This window comes from Lontra canadensis, unplaced genomic scaffold (assembly GCF_010015895.1).
Source record: "Lontra canadensis isolate GAN:19392208 unplaced genomic scaffold, GSC_riverotter_1.0 scaffold30, whole genome shotgun sequence".
NCBI lineage: Eukaryota > Metazoa > Chordata > Mammalia > Carnivora > Mustelidae > Lontra > Lontra canadensis.
Genome location: NW_022631024.1, coordinates 2,522,744 through 2,544,799, shown reverse-complemented (window position 1 = coordinate 2,544,799; position 22,056 = coordinate 2,522,744). Strand labels below are relative to the sequence as shown.

General features: G+C 45.6%; 1 protein-coding gene across 2 annotated transcripts; it reads left to right on the top strand.

The window, feature by feature from the left end:
* The first annotated feature begins 334 nt into the window (after positions 1-334).
* Positions 335-14,849, top strand: TNFSF15 (TNF superfamily member 15). Of its 2 annotated transcripts, XM_032865700.1 has the most exons (5): positions 335-684; positions 11,316-11,358; positions 12,119-12,166; positions 13,891-14,138; positions 14,253-14,849. In XM_032865700.1, the coding sequence occupies exons 1-5, from the start codon at positions 463-465 to the stop codon at positions 14,343-14,345; spliced, it is 654 nt and encodes a 217-aa protein (XP_032721591.1). In that variant the 5' UTR covers positions 335-462; the 3' UTR covers positions 14,346-14,849. The 2 variants fall into 2 exon arrangements, with proteins under 2 accessions (XP_032721591.1, XP_032721590.1); XM_032865699.1 differs by having other exon boundaries at positions 13,891-14,849.
* Positions 14,850-22,056: the final 7,207 nt, after the last annotated feature.

Genomic DNA, 22,056 nt, shown 5'->3' with positions numbered 1-22,056 from the left:
AGCCACACCACACACCTCCCCATCCTTCACTTTCACTTCCAGAAGCAGCACACTCCCCAGACCAGCTTGGCTGGCAGGCCTCCAGGGCAGGGACAGCTATATTTTAATTCGCCCTGCCCACTGACTTGATGGATTCTTTTTCTCCTCCTCCAGGGACTTTCCTAACTTCCTTCTGTAAACGAAGGAAGGAGCACATGAGCACACTGTATATAAATACGCTTGGGAAAGCTTTCTTCTTCTTCTTCTTCTTCTTTTTTTTTTTTCCTAAACCAAACTTGGTTTCTGTTGTAGGCGGTGCATTCCCTAGTGGGGCGGGGCCCAGTGTGTTGTGGAGGGGGAGGGGAGAGGCCAGGGGGAGGAGCAGGCAGTGATTAAGGCACCCACTGTGAGCGCTTGTCTTCTATTTAATGGAGGGTCTCTCTGCCCAGGGGGAGTCAGAGCCGTCTCTGGACCAGCAGAAGGATGGCAGAGAATCTGGGGCTGGGCTTCGGGGAAACGGCCAGTGTGGAAATGCTGCCCGAGGAAGGCAGCTGCACGCCCAAAGCCAGAGCCAGGCTGGCAGCCAGGAGCAGCGCACACTGGGCCCTCACCTGCTGCCTGGTGTCGCTCCCCATCCTGGCAGGACTTACCACCTACCTATTCGTGGGCCAGCTCCGGGCCCAAGGAGATGCCTGTGTGTTCCAGGTAAGCACTGACCCAGGGTTCCATGGACCCACTACAGACACCTAGCAGGCACAACAGCTCTAGACAGACGCCCGTGACCCACCTCACTCCCTGCTTCCCCATGCAAAGGAAGCAGACTGTGAGGGCTGGAGAGGTCCCATTTGGTGTTTATCCTCAGTAATTCCAGGGGATGAATTGTGCCCCCTTTATATTTATACGGGAACAATCTCCAATAATATATTTTTAGATAATTATAATCATCTTGAACTGATAATCTGGGAACATTCTTTTTCTTTAAAAAAAATAATAAACATCCTTAAATTGCATAACTAACATGTGTCATCAAAGAAAGTTAGAAAACACAGAAAAGGAAAAGAAGATAATTATCATTACCCACAACTGCGGAGAGGTGACCACTACTGACACTTTGGGGTATATGAGTCTATATTTTTTAATAAGATGAAATTATTTTGAAACTCCAAACATGTTATCATTTTATTTGTGGTTAGTAAATGCAAAGCAGCATGATAATATAGATGGTTATGTTACAGTCCTATATATGTATGTGCTATAATCTATTTAATAAACACCCTTTCTTGGATTTAGAAATATTCTCTTTAAATGTTCAAGAAAGAACCTCTTGCTTGGTTATCTATCTTCAGATCTTGCTGGGGTCTCGGGGTAGAGGAATTTAGTCAAAAATGAATATAAGGACAAGTCATAAGAGACTCTTAATCTCAGGAAACAAACCAAGGGTTGCTGGAGGGGAGTAGGGTGGGAGGGATGGTGTGGCTGGGTGATGGACATTGGGGAGGGTATGTGCTATGGTGAGTGCTGTGAAGTGTGTAAACCTGGCGATTCACAGACCTGTACCACTGAAACAAATAATACATTATATGTTAATTTAAAAATGAATATAATCTATAGGGAGAATAATGGTGCCAAGCGGGGGCTATAGGTATCAAGGGAAACTTATTCTGGACTAGGAACTTCAAAAATCTTAAAGACTGAAGACAGTGCCATTCAAATAACACACACACACACACACACACACACACACACCTGCATGGTCTGTGATAACAGATTTCATCTGAGTCCAAAGTATTAAATTCCAGAGGAGAAAACAGACTTTCCAATTGGTTTACCAGGAAACCTGTCTTCTAAGCAATGCTGGCTGACTTCAGAGCAGAAACACCAGGAGAAAGCAAGCAAGCCGCAAGCCATGGCTGATGTTTAACTCTCCACACCCCCTCAGCGTCAGCAAACAGACCTTGATTCTGGCAGCAGTGTCCACGGCCACATGCCATCTTCAGAAAACATAGAAATAGTCAGACAGCCCAGAAATGCCATTCATGTTAGAGAAGAAATTCAAGGCATGGCAAGTCAGGCTGTGACCTCTAGGCCACAATGGAGCTGATTTCTACCAAGTCAAACCACAGTGTCTAGTTGGTGTTCTGGGACTCTGCGTTTTAGCCAGAAAGAGACCGTTGTTCTTGAACGAGGCATTGAGTGGCCTCCACTAACCTGAACTTCCCTGGGTTCTAGAGGGTAACAGTGCCTCTGCCTAAAATGTGGGGTTGAGATCCCCCATTTTGGCCGAAGTCATAAAAAAAACTCCTTTCTTGATCTAGAAGACCATCAGGCTCTGAAAGCACCTGGAAACCAGTCACCACCACTTGGTAGGGGGATGCCATGGTCCAAAGGAGCCAGTGATTTGCCCTGTCATAAAGAGAGTTGGAGACAAAGGCTGTCACCAGACAGGAAGCCCCCACAAGGAAAGGCATAAGTGCCTGTTCTCTCGTAGCTACTCAAGAAATGAAAAGGCTAATAGTGCATTCTGTGACCCCTCAATTGATCTCTCTGGAGAGTGGAAACACAGAGGTTAGTGTGGTGGCTTGGCCAGACTGTAGAACTTCTCAGTCATCAGAAAAGGAGAAAGGGAAATAGGGGTGAGGCGGGGTCACTTGGAGCAATCAAGAGTCCTGAAAAGAAACACCTGGCCCATTCAAACAAGAGAGTTTAAAGAAGAATGTGTAAAGAGTTTGAAAAAAGTTAAAGAAGAGTCTGCTTGCTGAGATGTAGGCAGATAAAAGGGAAACCGAAGAGCTGGAAGCATCCTGGGATTAACAATGGTGGGAAGCCAGTCATCGCCTCTTAGCCTGAAGGGCCAGATGGAGGGAGCAGTTTTAGGGGAACCCAAGGAGAAGGAAAACATAAGAGAGGGCTAGCCTGCCTGCCAAACAGCAGGGAGGAAGCAGGAAGAAGGATGGGAGAACTGGCCATGCTCTGTTCCCTGCCTCTCATCCCACTGGCCAGACTGGAAGTCAAACTCAAAAACCAGGAGGCAAGCTGTGCCCAGAAATCAGACTCAGGGGACATAGGGCAGGGCCGAGAAGGTCAAGGAAAGGTTCCCGTGGGCAAATGGAGAATAACCAGCTCAGAAAAGATGGAAGATAGGATTCAGGAGGGGAAGCTAAGTCACCAAGGACAGCGTGAGTGGGCATAACTAAGGTATCATGGCTCGTAGACATTGAGTTCAAATCCCAGCTCAGCCACCTCGGGCTGGGTAAAAATAGCCATGTGGTTTCATTTCTTTGTACCTGTTTCCTTTTCTGCTGAAAGAGGATGCTAACGTTAACTCCCTGGCAGTGCTAAGACAAGTGCAGGAGCAGCTTGTCAGACAGGAACGTGGGGAGAGTTACACAGCTGGCTCCTGGGGCATACTCTTCATGGTTACACCAGGCGTCAGGCAACTACTACCAAAGAGCAACAGTGACTGGTGTAGGAATGTTCCAGGTTTTTATCAGCACCAACCAAAACAGTTAAAAGAACTGTCCAAAATATATCAGTTTTAACCTGTACCCTTCCTCCAGGGGTTGTGTAAGGAAATACTTGATGCGACAAAATCCTTACCCAGGTAAGCTTGCAGAGCAGAAATCAAAATCAGATTTGAAAAGTTTTGGGATAACTACCTTTACAGGAAGTGTCCATAAATATGGCATCAATTAAATACAGCCAATTAAATATCTCCATGCAGTGAAAACCTATGGCCGATATTGTTTCTAAAAAAAATGATACATCTCTGTAGGTAAAGATGGAGAATTTCTCAAAGATATGTTATTAAGTGGGGAAGGGAAAGGTACATAACAGTATATAGAATTGGAGACATTCCTTTTATATATACGTATGTATATATATATACCTATAAATATTCACATTTATGAATATGTTTTTAAATGCATAGACTATCTCAGGAAAAGACAAGAGATTGGTTGCTTTGCCAGCATCTAGTTTGGGGGCCTGGGTGACAGGTGAAAGAGAGAGACATTTTTAAACTTAGCCTCCTTTGTACAAAATGTGTATGTGACATCTACAAAAAAAACAGAGACAGAGAAAGAGATAGTAAAATGTTTTAGGATCATTGGACTCCTGGAGAATGTCGGGTAAAGTCACGTGTTGGAAAAATCAGTTTGAAACCTGGCCTAGCCACTTCTTAGTCATGTTACATAACCTCCCTGTACCTCAGGTTCCTTATGTATGAAAAGGAATACTTAGAAATAAAGTATTTAAAGTGTCTGGCAGAAGGTAGGAAATTAGTAAATGGTAGCAATGATCATTATTATGATTGAGGAACTTCCCCGCTTGTGGACATGACATCATATTCCATAACCTCTCCACCTGCTCTGGAATCTGCCATCACCGGGCCAGAGAGCAGGTTTGAGCACTGGAGAGCCTTTCTTAGTCTCTGATATTTGCAAGCTATCTCCCTCCCTCCTTCTCCACCTTGGTCTTGCATCAACAACCTACACTCCAATCCATTCTTTACCCAGCTGCACTGGACCACGGGCTGGGCCTTCTTTGGGCCCTTAGTGGCTTCCCTTGCTCTCAGGCTGGGTGTGTGGGCCCCATGCTGGCTTACAGGTGCCTGGAGACCAGGCTGCATCTTCCCCAGGCACTGCCCTGGCTCACACAGGGTCTGTAGTCCAGGCATGACATAATGCACAGAGCAGGCCCCCAGTACTGTGCAGTACATTGGTGGGGGTGTCATGAGACACAACATCCTTGGACTGTACCCCCGTCTCTGTCGTTCCCTTCCAGTGCTGCTTCTGGAATCCCCACACACTCACCCCAGATTCTCCTTGCTTCCCTGCGATCTCCCTTGCACCTCTTCCTGAAAATCCCTGCAAGGCTCCTCGTACTTGATCCCTGCTCGCCTCTCCCCTGCACACCTGCCCGTGAGGCCCCTATCCCCAACCCAGTCTCCATCCAGAACAACAGGACCCCATAGGGATGCCAGCTGAGGCTACAGAGGGATGAAGGCTGACCTTATAATAATGACCTATTAGACACCAGACACCGGTCTAAGCATCTTCATACCTAAGGTTTTTGGAAGACTAAATGAGATCGTGCCCATAAGCCCTTAGCCTGGTATCTGGCATATATGCCTGTGTGAAACATTTGCTGTTATCACAGGGTTAGTCCTTGAAATCACACAACGAGGAAAGTGCCACTATTATCTCCATTTTAGAGGTAATGAGCTGCAGCTTAGAAAGCCCAAGCCATGGGCCTAAAGTCACACTGAGTGTGACATTGGGATTCAAATATTCCTCCAAAGCCCACTGTGCTGGTCTGCCTGTGGTGTCAACCCAGCAAAACCTTCACTTCTTGGGGTGGTCAGGATCATCTAAGAAGGATTTCCTAAAAAGTGCCTGTCACATAGTAAGTGCTCAAGAAATGCGAGTCTCTTTCCTCCCCTGGGGTCACCTTGCTGTCCCTGGCACACAGAAGGCACTCACTAAGTGTTATTTGGGTGGCCAAAGAGAGAGAGGAAGGGATACACAAGGTACCTGACCTCCTTAAGCCATCTGCTCCCCATTGGTCAAAGGGAGAGGTGAACCCACTTTCTTCATAGCCCCGTGCTAAGCATTCTGCAAGACGATGTCAGCAAGCTCTTGCCATGAAGTAGATGTTCAACAGACAGGATTTCCCTGCTTACTCCATCTTGGGTGTGAGCCTTTTTGTCTCACTCAGGCTATTTCCTCTTTGGAAATGGGGACAGTTCTGACAATCCCTTTCCAGGATTGTCTAGAGAAAACAAACAGATGGCTGAGATAAAAGTGCTTTGGAAATTGCAACACACGGAGCCCTCGGTGGCTTTGCCCCGGCTCTAGCCTCTACAGGTCCTGACACACCAGGCAGAGGCGCCCACTCATTCTGAAGGTCAGGCTGGAGGTAAAGGCAGGAAGACCGGAGCCGGTGAAGGGGTGTGAGGGCAGGGTGAGCCCACCATGTGCATGAATCCCAACATCTGTTACATCTCTGATCTGATGACTCTGGAATCCATTCATTCACCTGTTAAAATAAACACACACATGGGACTCCCAGGTGACTCAGGCAGTTAAGCATCTAACTCTTGATTTCAACTCAGGTCATGATCTTAGGGCCGTGAGATCAAGCCCTGCCTCAGGCTCCATGCTCCATGCGGAACCTTCTTAAGATTCTCTCTCTCCCCCTCTCCCTCTGCCCCTCTTCTCCTCTCTTCCTCTCTAAGAAACATATAAATAAATAAACACACACGTTACTCCATGCCCAGCACTGGGGGCTCCTAGGTCCTCACCAGACAGACCACATGCTGTCCACCTGTAAGAGGTCATCTCCCAGCCTGTTCTCCTTAATGAGGCCCAGCCACTGACCGCAGTAACAAGGGTGGGATTTGAAATGGATGGAGGGCACATTCCATTCCCTCAAGCCCTTTGCACTGGAAGGAGCAAAAGTCCAGAAGCCAGCCATAGATGGAGGAAGCCTCTTCTGTTGGGAGAAGGAGGAGGCCATCCAGAGCTCCTAAAGGATCCAAACCTGCCGCCGGTCATAGAGAGACCCAAGGAATGCTTCTGTATACCACCGAAGTGGTGAAACCAAAGGGAACTTATGCAGAACCAACAACATGCAACACAATGTTGACTGAACCCAAAGAAAGATGGAAGGTGAATTGGATATCCACTGTCTGTGTGGGCTTCCTCAGGCATCAGGATGCTCCTGGGGGGGGGAAAGAATGATGCCTGCCTTCAGTGATGAGGAAACTGAGTCTCACCGAGGCTAGGTGACAAAGTCAGATTGCTAGGAAACCCTAATGCTGAGATTCCCACAATTGCTCACCTGCCAACACCACCCAGAGGGGTTCTTAGCTCCACACCCCTCTGAATGTTGGGTGTGAAGCCCTGTCCAGTGCACTGGGGAGGGTAATGAATCGAAAAGGCCTTGGAATAAAACATTTCCAGGTTGGATTTATCCTTGCGCAAGTACAAACAGAGAAAAGTGAAAGGCAAAACCGGGGAGGCAATGAATGGTCTGTGTATTTCTCCTAGAAGTGCTGGGAGGGTGTTATGGGTCATAAAACATTGATGTTTTTGCAATTGCGGCATTTATGACACCAAGAAATGGATCTCTCTTCCTGTTTACGAATATACTAGATGGTGGGTATGGGGCATGGGTGAAAGGCCAAATGGGCTGTTAGTTAAAATACACTGAAGGGATTTGTTTCTGGGGAAATGCCAATAAGAGGATCTCAAAGATCATCTTGCTTCAGGCTCCATGGTCCATGGTGTGTACTCAGCTGAAGTTTATGGGGCTCCTGATAAAACACCTTGTCTGAAAGTTCAGATCCCAGACCCTCCATTTACTCTTTGACCTTTGGCTTACAAAGCCTCTAAAAAGGTGATGCCCTCTTTTGAGAGTAATTGGAGTGTTAGACAGAAACCGCGGTGTAAGACCTGGCATTCGGGGAGCATGAGACTGGATAGCAGTGTCCCTCCCTCCATCCTTTTCCTTCTCCAGTTGAATTATTAGAGTAATTCCAAAAATGTGTCAGGGATTGCCAATCAGCATACCCCCCCCCCCAAAAAAAAAAGTGAGAAGAAAAAAAAGAAAGAAACTCAAACGAGTGAAAAATCCCCTGACCTATAGAAACTAAGGGGTAGAAAGCACCAGCTTGCTTCACTTGGGCTCGTCAATGCTGACAGCCACAGGCACCCCGCTGTTCTACTAATATGAATCCCCACGGGCAAACACGTTTGCCTTTTCTGACTCTGACTCCTGGCCAAAGCTCGAAACCTTCCAGAAACATCTCTGGAGCCATGACCAACCAAAACCTGATGAAAAACTTGGAGGTGCCAGTAACTAAAAGATTATGGCCATATTAAGTTTTAATTTTTTTTAATTTAAATAAGAACTCAACACTTGGCATGTGTTCAAATATAAAAAGGTCTCTTTTTTTTTTTCTTATTTTTTTTCGATTGCCAAACTCAGGCAAAAGTCACTGAGGTCAAACCCACTTCCATCTTCTGGCTCTCTCTTCTACCTGTCTTTCTGCACCTGAACATCAGCATATTCTGCTGGTTAGATAATCCAGCAGAAGTGCCAGGCACTGTCTGAGGCACCAGAAATCGGTTGGTAAGCAAGAGACCGAGCAGGTCATTGCCCACAGGCGGCTTGGATTGTACTAGAAAGTGAAAAGCTTTGTTGCCAACGAGAGAGGGCATTGACCCAGCTCAAATGTATGAGCCTTCCCCCAAATAAGCTACTATTTCTTGGTCTCAGATCTCTTCTTCATTCATTCTTGCTTCCCATCACAAAAATCTTCCTCCCATGAGAGGTATTATTAAGAGAAGCAGCAGGGGAAGGCTGTCGATGTTCTTGGAAAGAGTCCCAGCTGCTGTTCTTGGGGACTCTTGGACTGTTGAGGTCTTCAGCACCTGCTGATTGGGGCTATCACAGGCTCCAGAGGAATAGCAGACTCTAGGCCCCCAAAATGTGTGCACGTCCAACCACACATGAAGATAACTGTGTGCCCAAATTACAGAAGTCCAGCAAAGAGGGAAATGTGTTCACATCGCAGATACATGCTAATGACAAGGAGACTCTGAGCCGAAGGGAATGCTCCCATCTCTTAGCTGAGTGTCTGCATAGACAAAAATAAGCAGATGTTCAAGAAGATTTCTCAACAGAGTACGAAAGGAAGCCGAAGGCCAGCTGGGACAGTACCATTTCAGACACAAGAGGATTCAACCATGTTCTCGCCAATTCTTCCCCTTCAGTTTTCAGCCTCGCCAAAGACCAGATTTTTTTTGTTTTATTTTGTTTTGTTTTGTTTTATCAGCTCCGATAACAGCAAATAAGGAAACAGGCTACAGAATAAGCTAATTTCTAGGCTGCTTCTGCACCCCACCCCACCCCCAAAGCCCATCGAAGTTATTGATGCAGGACAAGTAGTCACATCAATTGGGTTTAGGTTTTCCAATGCAACTGTATTCACAACACTATGCTGAATGTATATATGGGTTCACATGGCAGCAGAAATCCTGGTAGTTTCCCAGCTGCTTCCATGCTTTGTTGGGCCTTCATACTCTTGCACAAGTTATTAGCTTTGTCTGGAAGGGTCATTACATTTTATCACCTGGCTAATACCTGTGGGACCTGTAAGACTCACTTCAGAGGTAATTTCCCCTGATTCCCCCACTTCTGGGCCGGGTTCCTGTTTTCTGAGCTCTGTGTTTCCCCTACTGTCACGGTGCATGGAGCTGCTGGTACTCGTCCATCCACCTCACTGGAGGGGGAGCTGATCCGGAAGTGAGAGGATGCAGTGGCTTAGGGCCATGGAGTCTAGGGTGGACTGGCCTGATTCAAATTCTACTTCTCCACTTTCCAGCTGTGGGACACTGGGCAAGTTACTTAACCTGACTGAGCCCCCTTTCCAATATAAGGGTATGAATAGCAGCTATCTTAAGAGTCGTCACAAAGCCAAAGGAGATGATGCGTGCGACAAGCGTAGCAGAGCATGGTGCCCCTCCTGGTTCAACAGATAGTAGCTACACTTCCTGCATCTTCCAAGTCCTTCGAATCATTCTGGGGTTGCCTCTCATGGCTGCAGCACAGAGTACCCAGAGAGGAAGAGATAGTGGGTAATAAGAATGGGGTGGTCAGCTGGGACCTTGAATGCCAAGATAGGTATTTGGGCCTGTGTCTAGAAGACCATGGCAAGCCATTGAAGGTTTATGGACAGAATTGTATCCCCGTAGAGTGATGCTTTAGAAAAAGCACTCTGAGAGCAGGCGAGATTTCAAGACAAGGAGAACCAGATGCTAAAGGACCAGTTAAGAGGCTGATGGGAAAAATCCAGGAGAACAGTGTGCTGAGGCCTATGAGAGCGGGAGGTGGGGGGAGGCACGAATGAGAAAAACTGCAAAATAGAAATGACAGTTTGGGTTTGTGGGAGAAGAAAGCAGCAAGTTTCAAGCCTGGAAACTGAAGGCAAGCAGTTGCCCAGCCATTCACAGAATTAGGATGCAGATGATGAAAAGACAATGGGGTTTGTTGTTCAAAGACAAGACCTCTGCCCTCAAGAAGCCTTCCAGTGGAGGTTAGGTAGAATGGTTTGGGACTAAAAGAACCTGGCGGTCTGGGCTTTAATGAGATCACTGCAACCGCAGACCTGCTCATGGTCCTGCTGTGCAATGACACAGCTACACCCACATGACCACACGGACATGTGTAGAGAAAGCCATGCACACAGCACCACCCCAGAAGACACATGTAGACATACAAAACACATCGGCTTCTCCCTCCCCCACTGCTGGAGCTGTCTGCTGTCACACCCACATGGATACACAATTCCTTATTCACAAGTACGATCTCACACACACACACAGGCTCTAAGATATAGAAATGCTCACACTAGGATCCCTGTCCGTGGGAACTATGTAGTTACAAGGACCCAATCAGAACCTTCTGAGTTGAATCAATATCATATCAGAGAAGGTTTTCTTGGAAACTGTAAAATGTAAGGTGGTGATTTTATCCCTAAGCCAAGGACTTAGCTTTGCTTAGCTTTTCTCCTGAGCTTTTGTGTTCAAAACACAGTGATTTCTTCATTTCCTATGCGTTCTTTGCCCTGACTCATACATCTGATTGGATCCTTATCTCAAACCCAGGGGTTGTCTGAGGCTAGGGATGTTATTTTTCCCATTTTTCAAATGAGGGCACCAGAGCTCAGAGAGGAAACGTGTCTTGCTCAAGATCATATTGTTGATAAATGGTGATGGCAGGACTCAAATTCCGGTCTGTCTCCAAAGCAATTACTCTTCCACTCCTGTGTGGTACTGAAATGGTTCACAAGCTAGGATTGCAAAAATGGACATGTCTCCGTGTAATGCACAGAGACAAGGGGCTGGTGGGAAGGAGAACAGAGCCCTTATTTCTTTTTCTGTATCTTTTTTTAAAAATAGTTCTAATTTTAAATCATGGTGGAAAAAAAGAAAATAAAGCAAGTGCCGTCATTTGTTCGAATAATAGAAGCAGTGACAGATGTCAGAGCATCCTAGAAGAGAACAGGCAAGGCTCTCAGGACAGAAATTCACAGTTGAGCTTCCAAGACAAGTGTAGGAGAGAGAAGGTCATTGGGGTGCTGAAGGAGGAAAGGGGAGTGCTTGGGTGCAAGATTCCCCTCCAATGAGTATTCTCATTGCCATGTCTGTCATCTCAGAGTGCCCAGGTTGGGTAGCAGCAGCATCTTAATCATGCCCTTGTTATGGGCAGCTGTGGGGTTGAATGACAAAAGGACCACAGGTAGGCTGAATCATATCTTTCTTTTCCAACAGAATTCAAAAGGACTAGAGTTTGGATCTTCACATCAGCGAGCTTGTAAGTGTGTTCATATTTGTTGCCTTTTCTTTTGGGGAACAGAACATTTAGTAGTTTGGATATGTGGGAGGTTCAGCGGGATGAAAATCCAGAAGATAAGTAAGTTTGCTTCCCAGTCACTAAAAAGACAAAATGGCACTGTAGCCAAGTTGCTTTGTCTATGGAGGTGATGGCCTTTGGGCAAATAATGTCACCTGTCTCTATCTCAGGTTATCCACCTATAAATTGATTATAATGGTACCTGCCTTCTCAGGATTGAATCAGTTAATTCCTGTAAAAGTATTAGAAAAATGCCTAATCCTACCTGCTCCCTACCCATTTCTTAAATCATCCAGATGCTTCAGTGGATATGGCTAAAGGGACCCTGAATAAAGCCAAAGGCCAGTTTGCCCCCTCCCCTGAAGCAGCAGCAGAGAGGAAAGGGCAATGTGAGTTCATTGAGCACAGACCATGGGACGAGAGCACTCTCCATTCATGATAGCAATGGATGTGCCCATCTTTAAGATGAGAAAACAGAGTCTTGGGCAGGTTGGAAACTTGCCATAAATTATGGGCCAAGATTCATTTGTGTCCAAGACTCTTCCTCCTGAGGCTTTTCTGTCCCTAAAAAAAAAAAAAAAAAATGACAACAATTCACGATGGACCAAGCTGAAGGAGAAGAATGTTTCTCTCCAGTTGCAGGCACCACACAACTCCAAAAATACCATCTTTGCTCCGGCCACCCTGACTCACACAAAGTCTATCTCTCCTTCCCTTACAGATGCATCTACCGGAGCTGGTGGAGATAAGCCAAGGGCACATCTGACAGGTATTTCTCCCTGGTGTGTTTTCCAAGAGATCATGTATGGGCCATGGGCCCAAGATTTCTTTCAATGGGTTTGCCAAAACTCATTCTAGTAGCTTCAAACCGGAAACTACACACCTTGGTAACAGAATTCTTCTCTCAGTTGAGGGTTTTTGGATGTCTTCCTCCCTTAAGGGGTCCAAAAGCCCATGTCTCTTGGGCATTCTCTTTCAGATTCTATCAGTCCTCTCCCTTTCTCTCTTGTCTCTCTCTCTCTTTCACACACACGCCCTCAGTCATTCAGAAACGGCTTCCCTCAGACGTGGTGATTTGCATAATTCTGAATCTGGTCAAAGATGAAAGACCCCTTGAGTTGTTAAATGTATTGAGTTCCTCTGTACCCAATTCAAGATGAAGTGATTAGATATTTGCATTCAGAGAGACATTTGCGAAGAATTTTTGTTGATGTGAGAGATTAAAAGCAGCCTCAGAATATCACCAGCTGGCCAGTTTCTCAAACCTAGTGTTGACATTTCTGGCATCTGATGCCTGAAATCGCATATACATCTAAGACTCCAGAGAAAAGAGCGAGACTGTGCACATATATGTGTTAAATACCCGTTAAAAAACCATGGAGTTAAAAGCGAGCATACTCTCCTGACCTATAGGAAAATTTGTGGCCCACAGGGGAATATCCTTGAGACCCTAGGCATGTGACTTACATATGACCAAGAGGAAAATGTTTGTGGTGAGTCCTGAGTGAGAACTAGGACCAGACAGACACCAAGTCACCAGTCACTTATCACTTGCCTTTAAGAATGGGAAAGATTGAACAAGCCGGGCAGAAAAATCCTAATAACAGAGTGTGAGGTATCACCCCTCTTCTTAAAAAAAAATTAAAAATTTTTTTAAAAAAGGAAATATATGGCATATGAAAAACAAATCCTGACTTAGTAAGGAGAGAGTTTTTGCAACTGGATTATTGCACAATGGGAGAAAGGAGAAGGATGATCAGCGGTAATAGGGAGAACGCGCTGGCCAGGTCATCTGCGAGCGTCTGAAGGTCAAGCTAAAAGGGGTTTTCTTTTACAGAAAAGAGTGAACAAAGCTAGAAAGAACAAGGAAGGAAGTGGGATAAAGGTTGGCATGTTAGCATCAGAAAATGCTTTACCCGAAGGCCAGCCTACTTCAGGAGAGGGTAGGCCAACCCTCGGGGGGCCTGGAGGCAGGAGAGAAGCTGAACCAAAGTTTGGTTGACAAGCATTATGTTCCTATGGATCATTGAGGACAGTGCAGTTCAGCTAATCATTTATGAGGCAGAGAATGGCGATTTGGAGATTCTGGTGTCTGGTCTTGCCAGAGGTAGCCGGGGAGAGGGAAGGGGACTCATCAGTTTCATTTAAGTCATTTGGAGAAGAGGTTTATCGCAGTGGGCTGTTTTCCGAAACACCAAAGAGTAAGATTTCTTAACCTCCAGTATTTCCCAGGATCCCAGAGCTCAGGTAAAATTATAAATTATCAGCAAAGAAAACTCGGGCTCAGAGAAGCAAAGTCATTTGTCCCTAAGATGCTACTCTCTGAACAAAAATACGTGTGTGCTTACATCTCTTCCACTCATTGATCCTCAAGAAGCTCGTTAGCTGTTGGTTTCATTCAATCACTTTACTATGAACACAATACGAGACTCTTTTTGGCAAAGTCCACAGGTTCTGACACGAGCAAATTTAACCTTTCTCTTGTCTTTGCAGTTGTCAGACAAAGTCCCACGCAGTCCTTGAAAAATCAGTTTCCAGCTCTGCACTGGGAACATGAACTCGGCTTGGCCTTTACCAAGAACCGGATGAACTATACAAATAAATTCCTGGTGATCCCAGAGTCGGGAGACTACTTTGTTTACTCCCAGGTCACGTTCCGGGGAACCACATCTGAGTGTGGCGAAATCCGCCAAGGGAGCCGACCGAACAAGCCAGACTCAATCATCGTAGTCATTACCAAGGTAACAGACAGCTACCCCGAGCCGACCCAGCTCCTAATGGGGACCAAGTCAGTGTGCGAAGTAGGCAGCAACTGGTTCCAACCCATCTACCTAGGGGCCATGTTCTCCTTGCAGGAAGGGGACAAGCTGATGGTGAACGTCAGTGACATCTCTTTAGTGGATTACACAAAAGAAGATAAAACTTTCTTTGGAGCCTTCTTGCTGTAGGGGTGAGGCGAGCATACTTGTGTGAAGGTCCTCTGCCTCCTAGTTCTTAATTTTCCTTCACTCATATGCAATTATAACAAGGTTTTTCTTTTTGTTTTTGTTTTGAAGCATTCCACAGAAACAGTGGCTTAGCTATGAAATTTGAAGCCCGAAATTTCATACTGTATATGCCTTACTGATGAGAATCTTAACCAGAAAACAGTAGAACAGAGCTGACATATGACTGTGGTTGCTTGGAAAAGGGGTGAGTTTCTAAACGCTGAGACATGACCACCAAATGAACGGAGGTCTACTCGGAACATTTCCACCCCATTCATACCGCACACTGGTCACCAGTGGGCCCAGTTATTGTGGGATTTGATCATGAAACATTTGCTTCAGTTCAGGAACCTTTGATGAACATCCAAAGCCCTAGAAAACGGTGTAAACCCTAGGGCCAAATCCTTCAACAGTTTCTCCAAACACATACTTTAAATCCTTGTCTTAAAAAAAAAAAAAAAAAAATGAGAAGAGAGCTGGTATTTCTCATGAACATTCAAAAAGAAGGAAGGAAGGAAGAAAAAAATTGACTTTCATGCCATCTATGGCAAATGAGAAAAGCAACCCCTCCTTTTATTATGTACACAGGCATGAAAATAAAGAAGTGTAAGTTCCACGTGCATATCAAATATACAACAATAGCATTTACTCAACACAGCTTTCTTGAGCACTACCTTAACCCAGAAGATACTATGAGGAATAAGGCAGACTATTCAAAACTTAAATGAATTCCACTCCATGGTTCCTGATTAAATATCATTCAACGTCCTCCAAGTCCTAAAACAAAATCTCATCTGACACTAGTATGTAAGATTTCTGAAGCTCTCCGGACTGTGTAAGATATCCAGCTGATTAGGTCATTCAAGAAACTCTAGCCAACTAGACCGGCTCTGCAACAAACCAGATCGATGCCCAGAGACAGCAGACTCATTCTCTGGTAGGTGGGTGCAGAGGACAGTCAATCACCAGATCTAGAGACATTAACTTAGATCGGCTTCGAGGTGTGACTCACAATTTTATCAGGGTATTTTTCTCTTAAAATCTTCAAGGGATTTCAATATGGGCTGAGCTAATCAGCCCAGCCAAAGCTTCTCCCCTGGAGGAAAGGCAGGACATTAAGAAGGCCCCTCCTGCCTGTCAGTGACTTCGTACTCTCTGATCTGTATGATTTTCCTTCACTGATATGCCAAGGGTAGGAGGGGCATCTCGGCTCTTCACCTCAGTTGACTCGTCTATAAAGTAGGAATCCACCGATTTGTTCCCAGGATCAAATGAGCTCATGGGGGAGGAAACACGTCCACTCCGAGCATTCCGTGCAAAGGGCATGTCGGTATGACATGGGCCATGACTTCCAGCATGCCGGCCCCTATTGTCAACACTGCCCATTGCAGGAGACCTTCACGAACGGGTCTAAAAGCCAACTGGGCACCCAGATCACTCTAACGCTTGTTGCCAGGAGACTACAGAGGCATGAAGGTGTGTGATGGGGCTTCTGAGCAGGATGATTGGTGTTGCGGTACTTGATCGATATTTGTTGAGTTATATAAAATAAAAATTGATTTCTGGCTTCTCAGTGAGATTAGGGCTCTCGAGTCTTCTCAGCACAGTGAGCCCAGGGCTCTGCAGGAGCAGAGAGAAGGGTGTGGTGACCTCCACCTGATTCAGAAGAGTCTCCATAAAGGAAGTGAAGCCTGAACCCGTCCTGAAAGAGGGTGGGCGGACAACAGATGGCCTCGGGGAAAGGGCATCTGAGACGGAGGAATTACCCTTTACTTAAAGCAGAAAGGAAAGGTTTCTCAGTAACTATAAAACCAGCTTGATAAGACAATGCTCCTTCGAACTACTCCTAGAACAATGTTTGCTGGCAGATCGGGATAATTTTTATCAACGACTCCAGGGTGCCTCCAGGATCACAACTCCTATCCCGTGGAGAACATAAAATGGTCTGTCTGTGTTTGCCTGCATCCCAAATGTGGGGTGCAGGACAGGATGTGCATGGAAGAGTCCAGAATGACCCCGCTCACCTTCTTCTCCACTACAAGGAACTCTGGTAACCAAGGGTCTTCAGACCCACCCACTGCACCTATGGAGATGTGGCGGATTTGGAAGTTCATCTAAGAAACAGAAGTTTCCTGCTATCCTAAAAGACTCAACCACTTGCGGAAACTCTGTCGCTTCTTTATTTTGGTCCCGTCATAAGCTGGTTTATTGAAAGGTGTGTCGTGCTGAAGTGATCCCAGCTAAATTTGTTAAATCCTTATATCTTGTACTATTCAGAAAGGGCCAGCCAAGCATTTCCAGAAGGACTCGAGTCAAAACTTCTGTTTGCTAGGCATTCTCTCTGTGGCCTAAGTTAGTGCACTAGTTTTTAAAAAGGAGGCGAGAGAATGCTTGAGAACATGCGGTCTCCTGAGAGGAGTAAATGAGATGCAGTCAAAGACAAGGCAAGGGAAGAAGGAGCAGCCTATGTGCTTCAGAAAATAGTTAATTTGGGGGGAAAATGCTCTGCTGGTCCAATGTGTCTCAAAAGGCTGAATTCCAATCAGTTCCGCATTTACTGAATGCCTACTCGCTCTGGGGACACAGAGAGAAATTATTTTAGTCTCAGACGGGTTCATTCTAACCGCTCAGCCCCTCCATGGTCTGCAGACCCTTTCATTTATATGGGTAGTATTAGCTAAATAATTAGCCAACTTTAGGCATGTGGGTATTTTCTCATTCGGAACATGAGTGCCATCTGATGAAGGGTGATCATTAACAAAATGATTTGTGTCTATGCTAAGTGGTTTTTCAAATAGCTGCTCATAGAGTTTTCCATTAATAAAAGGGGATACGATAAAGAGAGTGTTTCCTAGAGTAGAGTCCATCATTTAAGCCCTATGTGCAGATAGGTTATCATCTCCTGGACTTGAGTCTGGCCCTCGACACCCTTGAAAATATGAGAACCTGCAGATGAGCCAAGAAAAGATGAGAACCTGAGAAATGTTCTGAAAAGCCCGTGTGCCTTCAGAAAATGCAGGAACCGTGATCGAAACGCAGGGGGTACTCGCATTTTGACCCTAGCCCAGTTTAGATCTATTTGTCAGAACTTCATGGCTTGCTTTGGCTACGAAAAGTCCTAAATGTTTTGACTTGGGTACAGTAGGACTTTCACATCCTGAAAATGTCTGGTTCCATTCAACAACAGGGCAGACCGGGTCCCTTGGCTCCAGTTCAGCTTAAGCTACGTCACCCCAGAGGAAGTTCCACCTCCGCGCTCGTCAGTAACCCCTCTGGATTATAAAAGTTTGGCTAGCTTACTGTGCACGAGGCACGGCCCTTGCCAACATTCTCTTGCAAGGTATTTTCCCCAGTCCTTCCCCAGTCATGTTCCCATGATTGCGACACTGGGGCTTAATTCTTCAGGAGAAGATTGTGCATTATACTCTGGATCTTTGCAAAGCACAGGCAGCAGTCTCTTGTCTCAAGCTGCCTTGCTGTCCTAGGGCTCAGAGTCCTGAAAGTGTTTTGCCATGTGCAGCGGAAATTTTTTTCCGTGTGCACCCCTCTCCTGGATACTCAATGTGATTGCATCATCGTGGCGGCTGAGCCTGAGGAGAAGTCAGTGGACGGCTAACCCCTGAATCCTTCTGCTCTGATGGTGAAGGAGAGGGTGATCAGAGCCGTCACACCTGTGCCCTGCCCCACACTGACCACCATATTCAGAGCTTCCCAAGCTCTGAGACAAATTTGGCCCCCATCCCTTCCATCACCCCATTTTAAGAAGAGAACACCAGCCCAGGTGGAAGTTACTTGTTCCAGGCCACATAGTGAGTTCATGGCAGATCTGGGGCTGAGATACCGTCTTCAAGAATCATAATCCTGGGCTCATCCAGTTACCCTCTGCTCTTAGCAAATAGTGTTTATTTTAATAACTAGAGGAGAAAAAAAAATAACTGGAGGAGAGATTGGAGGAAGATGTAAGAAGTATTACCGAATACCTATGGGGGATAGGGAAGGGGGCAGGGGACTGCTTCCATGTCCCTTAGAGAAAGCACTGGGGCTAAGGAGTGGCAGTTTACAAGGTCATCATTTCTGGCCCGATATCCAGAGAAGCTTTTTACCCCCAAAATAGAATGTCCCCAAATCGTGATTTCTCAGTCCCTGGATATATTCAAGCAAAGGGCTTATCTCAAAGGTTCTGGAGAAGCCATTCCTTCATTGAGGTGGCGGGAAGAGATAGCACAAAAGGAGTTCTGAGGTCTTTTCCAAATCTATGATTATGTGGTCATTTGTATTTTTTTTTTTTTTTTACAATGAGCATTTTTAAATTGACTTCTGTGTGTTCTGTTGGATCATGAAAGCCGGCCTTGTCAAAAGTCTGGCAGCTCTCAGCCTGCAAGTGGCTGCCATTTCCTACTTGTTCCAAGAGTATCCAACACAGAATGACTGTTCGATCTTGACCAACAGAGAATGTCATGGAAGTCTACAACCAGTATGATCTGCAGAGTTTATCTACTCCAAGTTACATCATTTTAATGATGAAGAAACCTGGGCTTGGGAAGATGAGATAAACAGTCCAATGTCAGCCAGTAGCTAGTAGCAGTGCTGAGACTAGAACTCATAGCTCCCAACACCCAGCCCAGCAGTCTTTTCATTTCATCCATGAATCCGTTTTGTTTTGTGTTTTGAACATTTGTCACATGACAACACTTATCTAGATCCTGGGGAGCAAGACAAGAAGGAACATGACAGGCGAGACCCACTCTCCTGTTGTGAACATTCAGGAGGAGGGAGAAACACGATGTTGAACAAATAAGGTAGCTGAACTTACTCAGATGACTTTGTTCATAAAGTCAATAAAATACGTAACTGCCCCCGCTTTTGTTCCAGGGGTATACAGATTGAACAAATGTAGGTATTTATGTGGTTTTACTGATAAACCCCGAGCGCTTTCATTGATTCTATGTTTTATGTTAAAACGTCACGATCCCAAGGTAAAGTGCATATTGTATGAGTTGGATACTGGTAACTGGTAATCATCTTATGTCTTCGGGCATTACTGTGTGAATTCTAATCACTGTGAAAGAAATGTATGTGTTAATGTATTTAACAGATGTAACTTAATAAATCGGCATAGAAATCTGCAGAAACTTAATAATTAGGTTGATTCTTTTGTGAATATGTTCATTTCATTTTCTTTCCAGATGAAGATCTAAGGATAAGATCTTGGGATTTTTTTTTTTAAATGCATCTAATTCTCCATGTACTTGAATGCAAAATGGCAACTGATTTTTCACAAGTTATAATAAATCTAACAAAAATTCTGAAGTCCCACAAATTGTGCCACTCTGGTCAAACGGCAGGGGCGGGGCGGAGAGACAAGGAGGGAACCCACTGAGCTTCTGTGAATTAGAAGAGCCTGTGGGTAAGTGGCATATCCAACAACCCTAACAGAAAGAGAAAGAGAAGCCGGAGGGCGTTGTGTTAGTGCTCACGGAGCTTGAATTTGAACCCAGGACTCTGACGCAATACCCCAGCGCCTCTTACCAAAACAGCAATCGGCAAGAATCCCAAAAGGGTTTGACTCAGCTATCTCTTTCCCTTTTCCAGAGCCGTCACTGGAGTCCTCATGGACACCCAGCTAATATTACTCTGGGACCATATTAAATTGTCATTTCTGTGGGTCAAAAATGGTCACACAGAAATGTCATTGGTTTCCAGCTAATCTTGTGGATAAAGTCAGATATGGATTAAGGGTGAAGAAGAAGGCTTTCCTCCAAAACTTCAGTCTCAAAAATTTCCCTCCCAGTGGAAAAACCTGTGAATGCAGGGGTACCCCACAGAAACCCCCTTCTCAGATTCAGCTTGCACCCACTCCTGGAAGTGATGAGGGCAGAACGTGTTTTACTCTTACAGAGAGAAATGAATTATTTGCCCTCAACTTATTAAAAGCCAAATATCTACAAAAGTCTTGATGCCAGTTCCCCGGTTGAGAAAAACCATTTGTCTAATCTAGCTCACCGAAGTCAACATTTTCAATCAGTTCTCAAAAGAACTCTCCATCTCTAGGAACTTGGGAGCACAAAGACAAAACTAACCAATGGTTAAGGTATTTTTACTACCACTCGTTTCCATTGCATAGTCACCTATGCACATATCATAATAACAATAGTTAGTAATAATAATCAGTAATAATAATAATAGTAATGCCCAAGGATGGAAATGGAGGAAATAGCAGATCCAGCGTCAACAGACCCGTGTTCCAGGCCCGCGTCTGCCAGCTGGCACATTCTGAAGCCTTGGGCCAACCCACGACTTCATTTCTGCAGATCTCAGTTTCTTTCTCTGAGAATCCTGAGCAGAGGTGGATAAAGGAAGCTCAAATCCCTTCTCCAAGCAGTTTATAAGCAGGTCTCAAGAATTCTGTGCTTATAATGCCTGGCTTCCCAGTGAGCTTCCCTTTTTCAGTAGTCAAGAGGTTTTCTCCAAGAGAAAGCAAAATTCCCCTTGCACCTTAGGCTACAAAACTCTCCAACTGGCCTGCGGGGACTTTTCACCCCATCAGGGCAGGACATAGAAAGGTAATAACTGGAATCGGGATGTAAAGTCCGGGGTTGGTGAATACAGTTCCATTTTGACAGCAATCTCCACTCCCCCTCTGGCTTACAACCTGTGTCAGAGGCGCACTCGCCATTCCATGTGACCCAGCCTTCAACACCAGCCTTGGGGTAAACATTCCCTCTGTTCTTTCCTTATGTCAGACACTGAGCTCAATTTCTGATAGCTCGTCTTACTTCAAACATGGGATGGGATCACGCTCTTGGCCCATTTTACAGATGAGGGAAATGAGGCCCAGGAGATGAAATCCACTCATCCAAATTACTCAGCCAAGCCACAGTTTGAACCCAGGCAGAATAAAAGTGCCCAACACTCGGAGTTTATTGTTAGCAGTAAATAACAGTAGCTAATATGTACTGGACTCAGAGTGCTGAACGTTTCACCTGAACTATCCCCTTTAATCCTCGGTCAGAGCCCGGTTCCCTAGCCTCAAGTCAATAAAACTCATCTTTGTGCCCAGAGACTGGCACTCCTGGGAATGGGTTTCCAAATCCTCAAAAGATGACGGGGTCTTTCATTCAGTGCAATAACCATAGACTGAGCAACAACTTTCACCCCACGGGGGATCCAAGTCTGCTGTGCCTTCCTGCACACCATGTGTCACCTGAAGTCTCATTGCTGGTCCCTACAATAGGAACACTGGCGGGGCTCCTATTTCCTATCAACCCAACCTTACCCACACCAAGGGTCAGGAGGGGGGACCCTAACTCTGGCTGTATGTAGGCTTCACATCAGCCCCAGCTCCCAACCACAGGATCACTTGGGTAACTTCTCCACTGGCCCCAGGTCCTTTGCAATGTCACCGCCCATCCAGGGTGACATCTGGGGCCCCATTTTGTCTTTGTGTGTATTCTCTATTCTGCTTTTATCAACCACAGAAAGATTGGCACATCCCCCATGTGCCAAGCACTGGGCTAAGCACATTGCAAACACACTTTCCTTTTGATCTCACAGAACCCTGGAGAGAGTTGTACTCTGTACAACAGAGTAGGTATAGAGACTTGCTGAGAGCCACAAAGCCCAGAGTGATAAATCTGGAACTGGCCCCAGCAGTTAGTCTAATTTCAGCTTC

Bases quoted from the DNA above. Each gene is read 5' to 3' on its own strand.
- TNFSF15 (XM_032865699.1), top strand. From the start codon at position 463: ATGGCAGAGAATCTGGGGCTGGGCTTCGGGGAAACGGCCAGTGTGGAA. The intron at 685-11,315 runs GTAAGCACTGAC...CTTTTCCAACAG, and splicing joins GAGATGCCTGTGTGTTCCAG to AATTCAAAAGGACTAGAGTT. The intron at 12,167-13,890 runs GTATTTCTCCCT...TTGTCTTTGCAG, and splicing joins GCCAAGGGCACATCTGACAG to TTGTCAGACAAAGTCCCACG.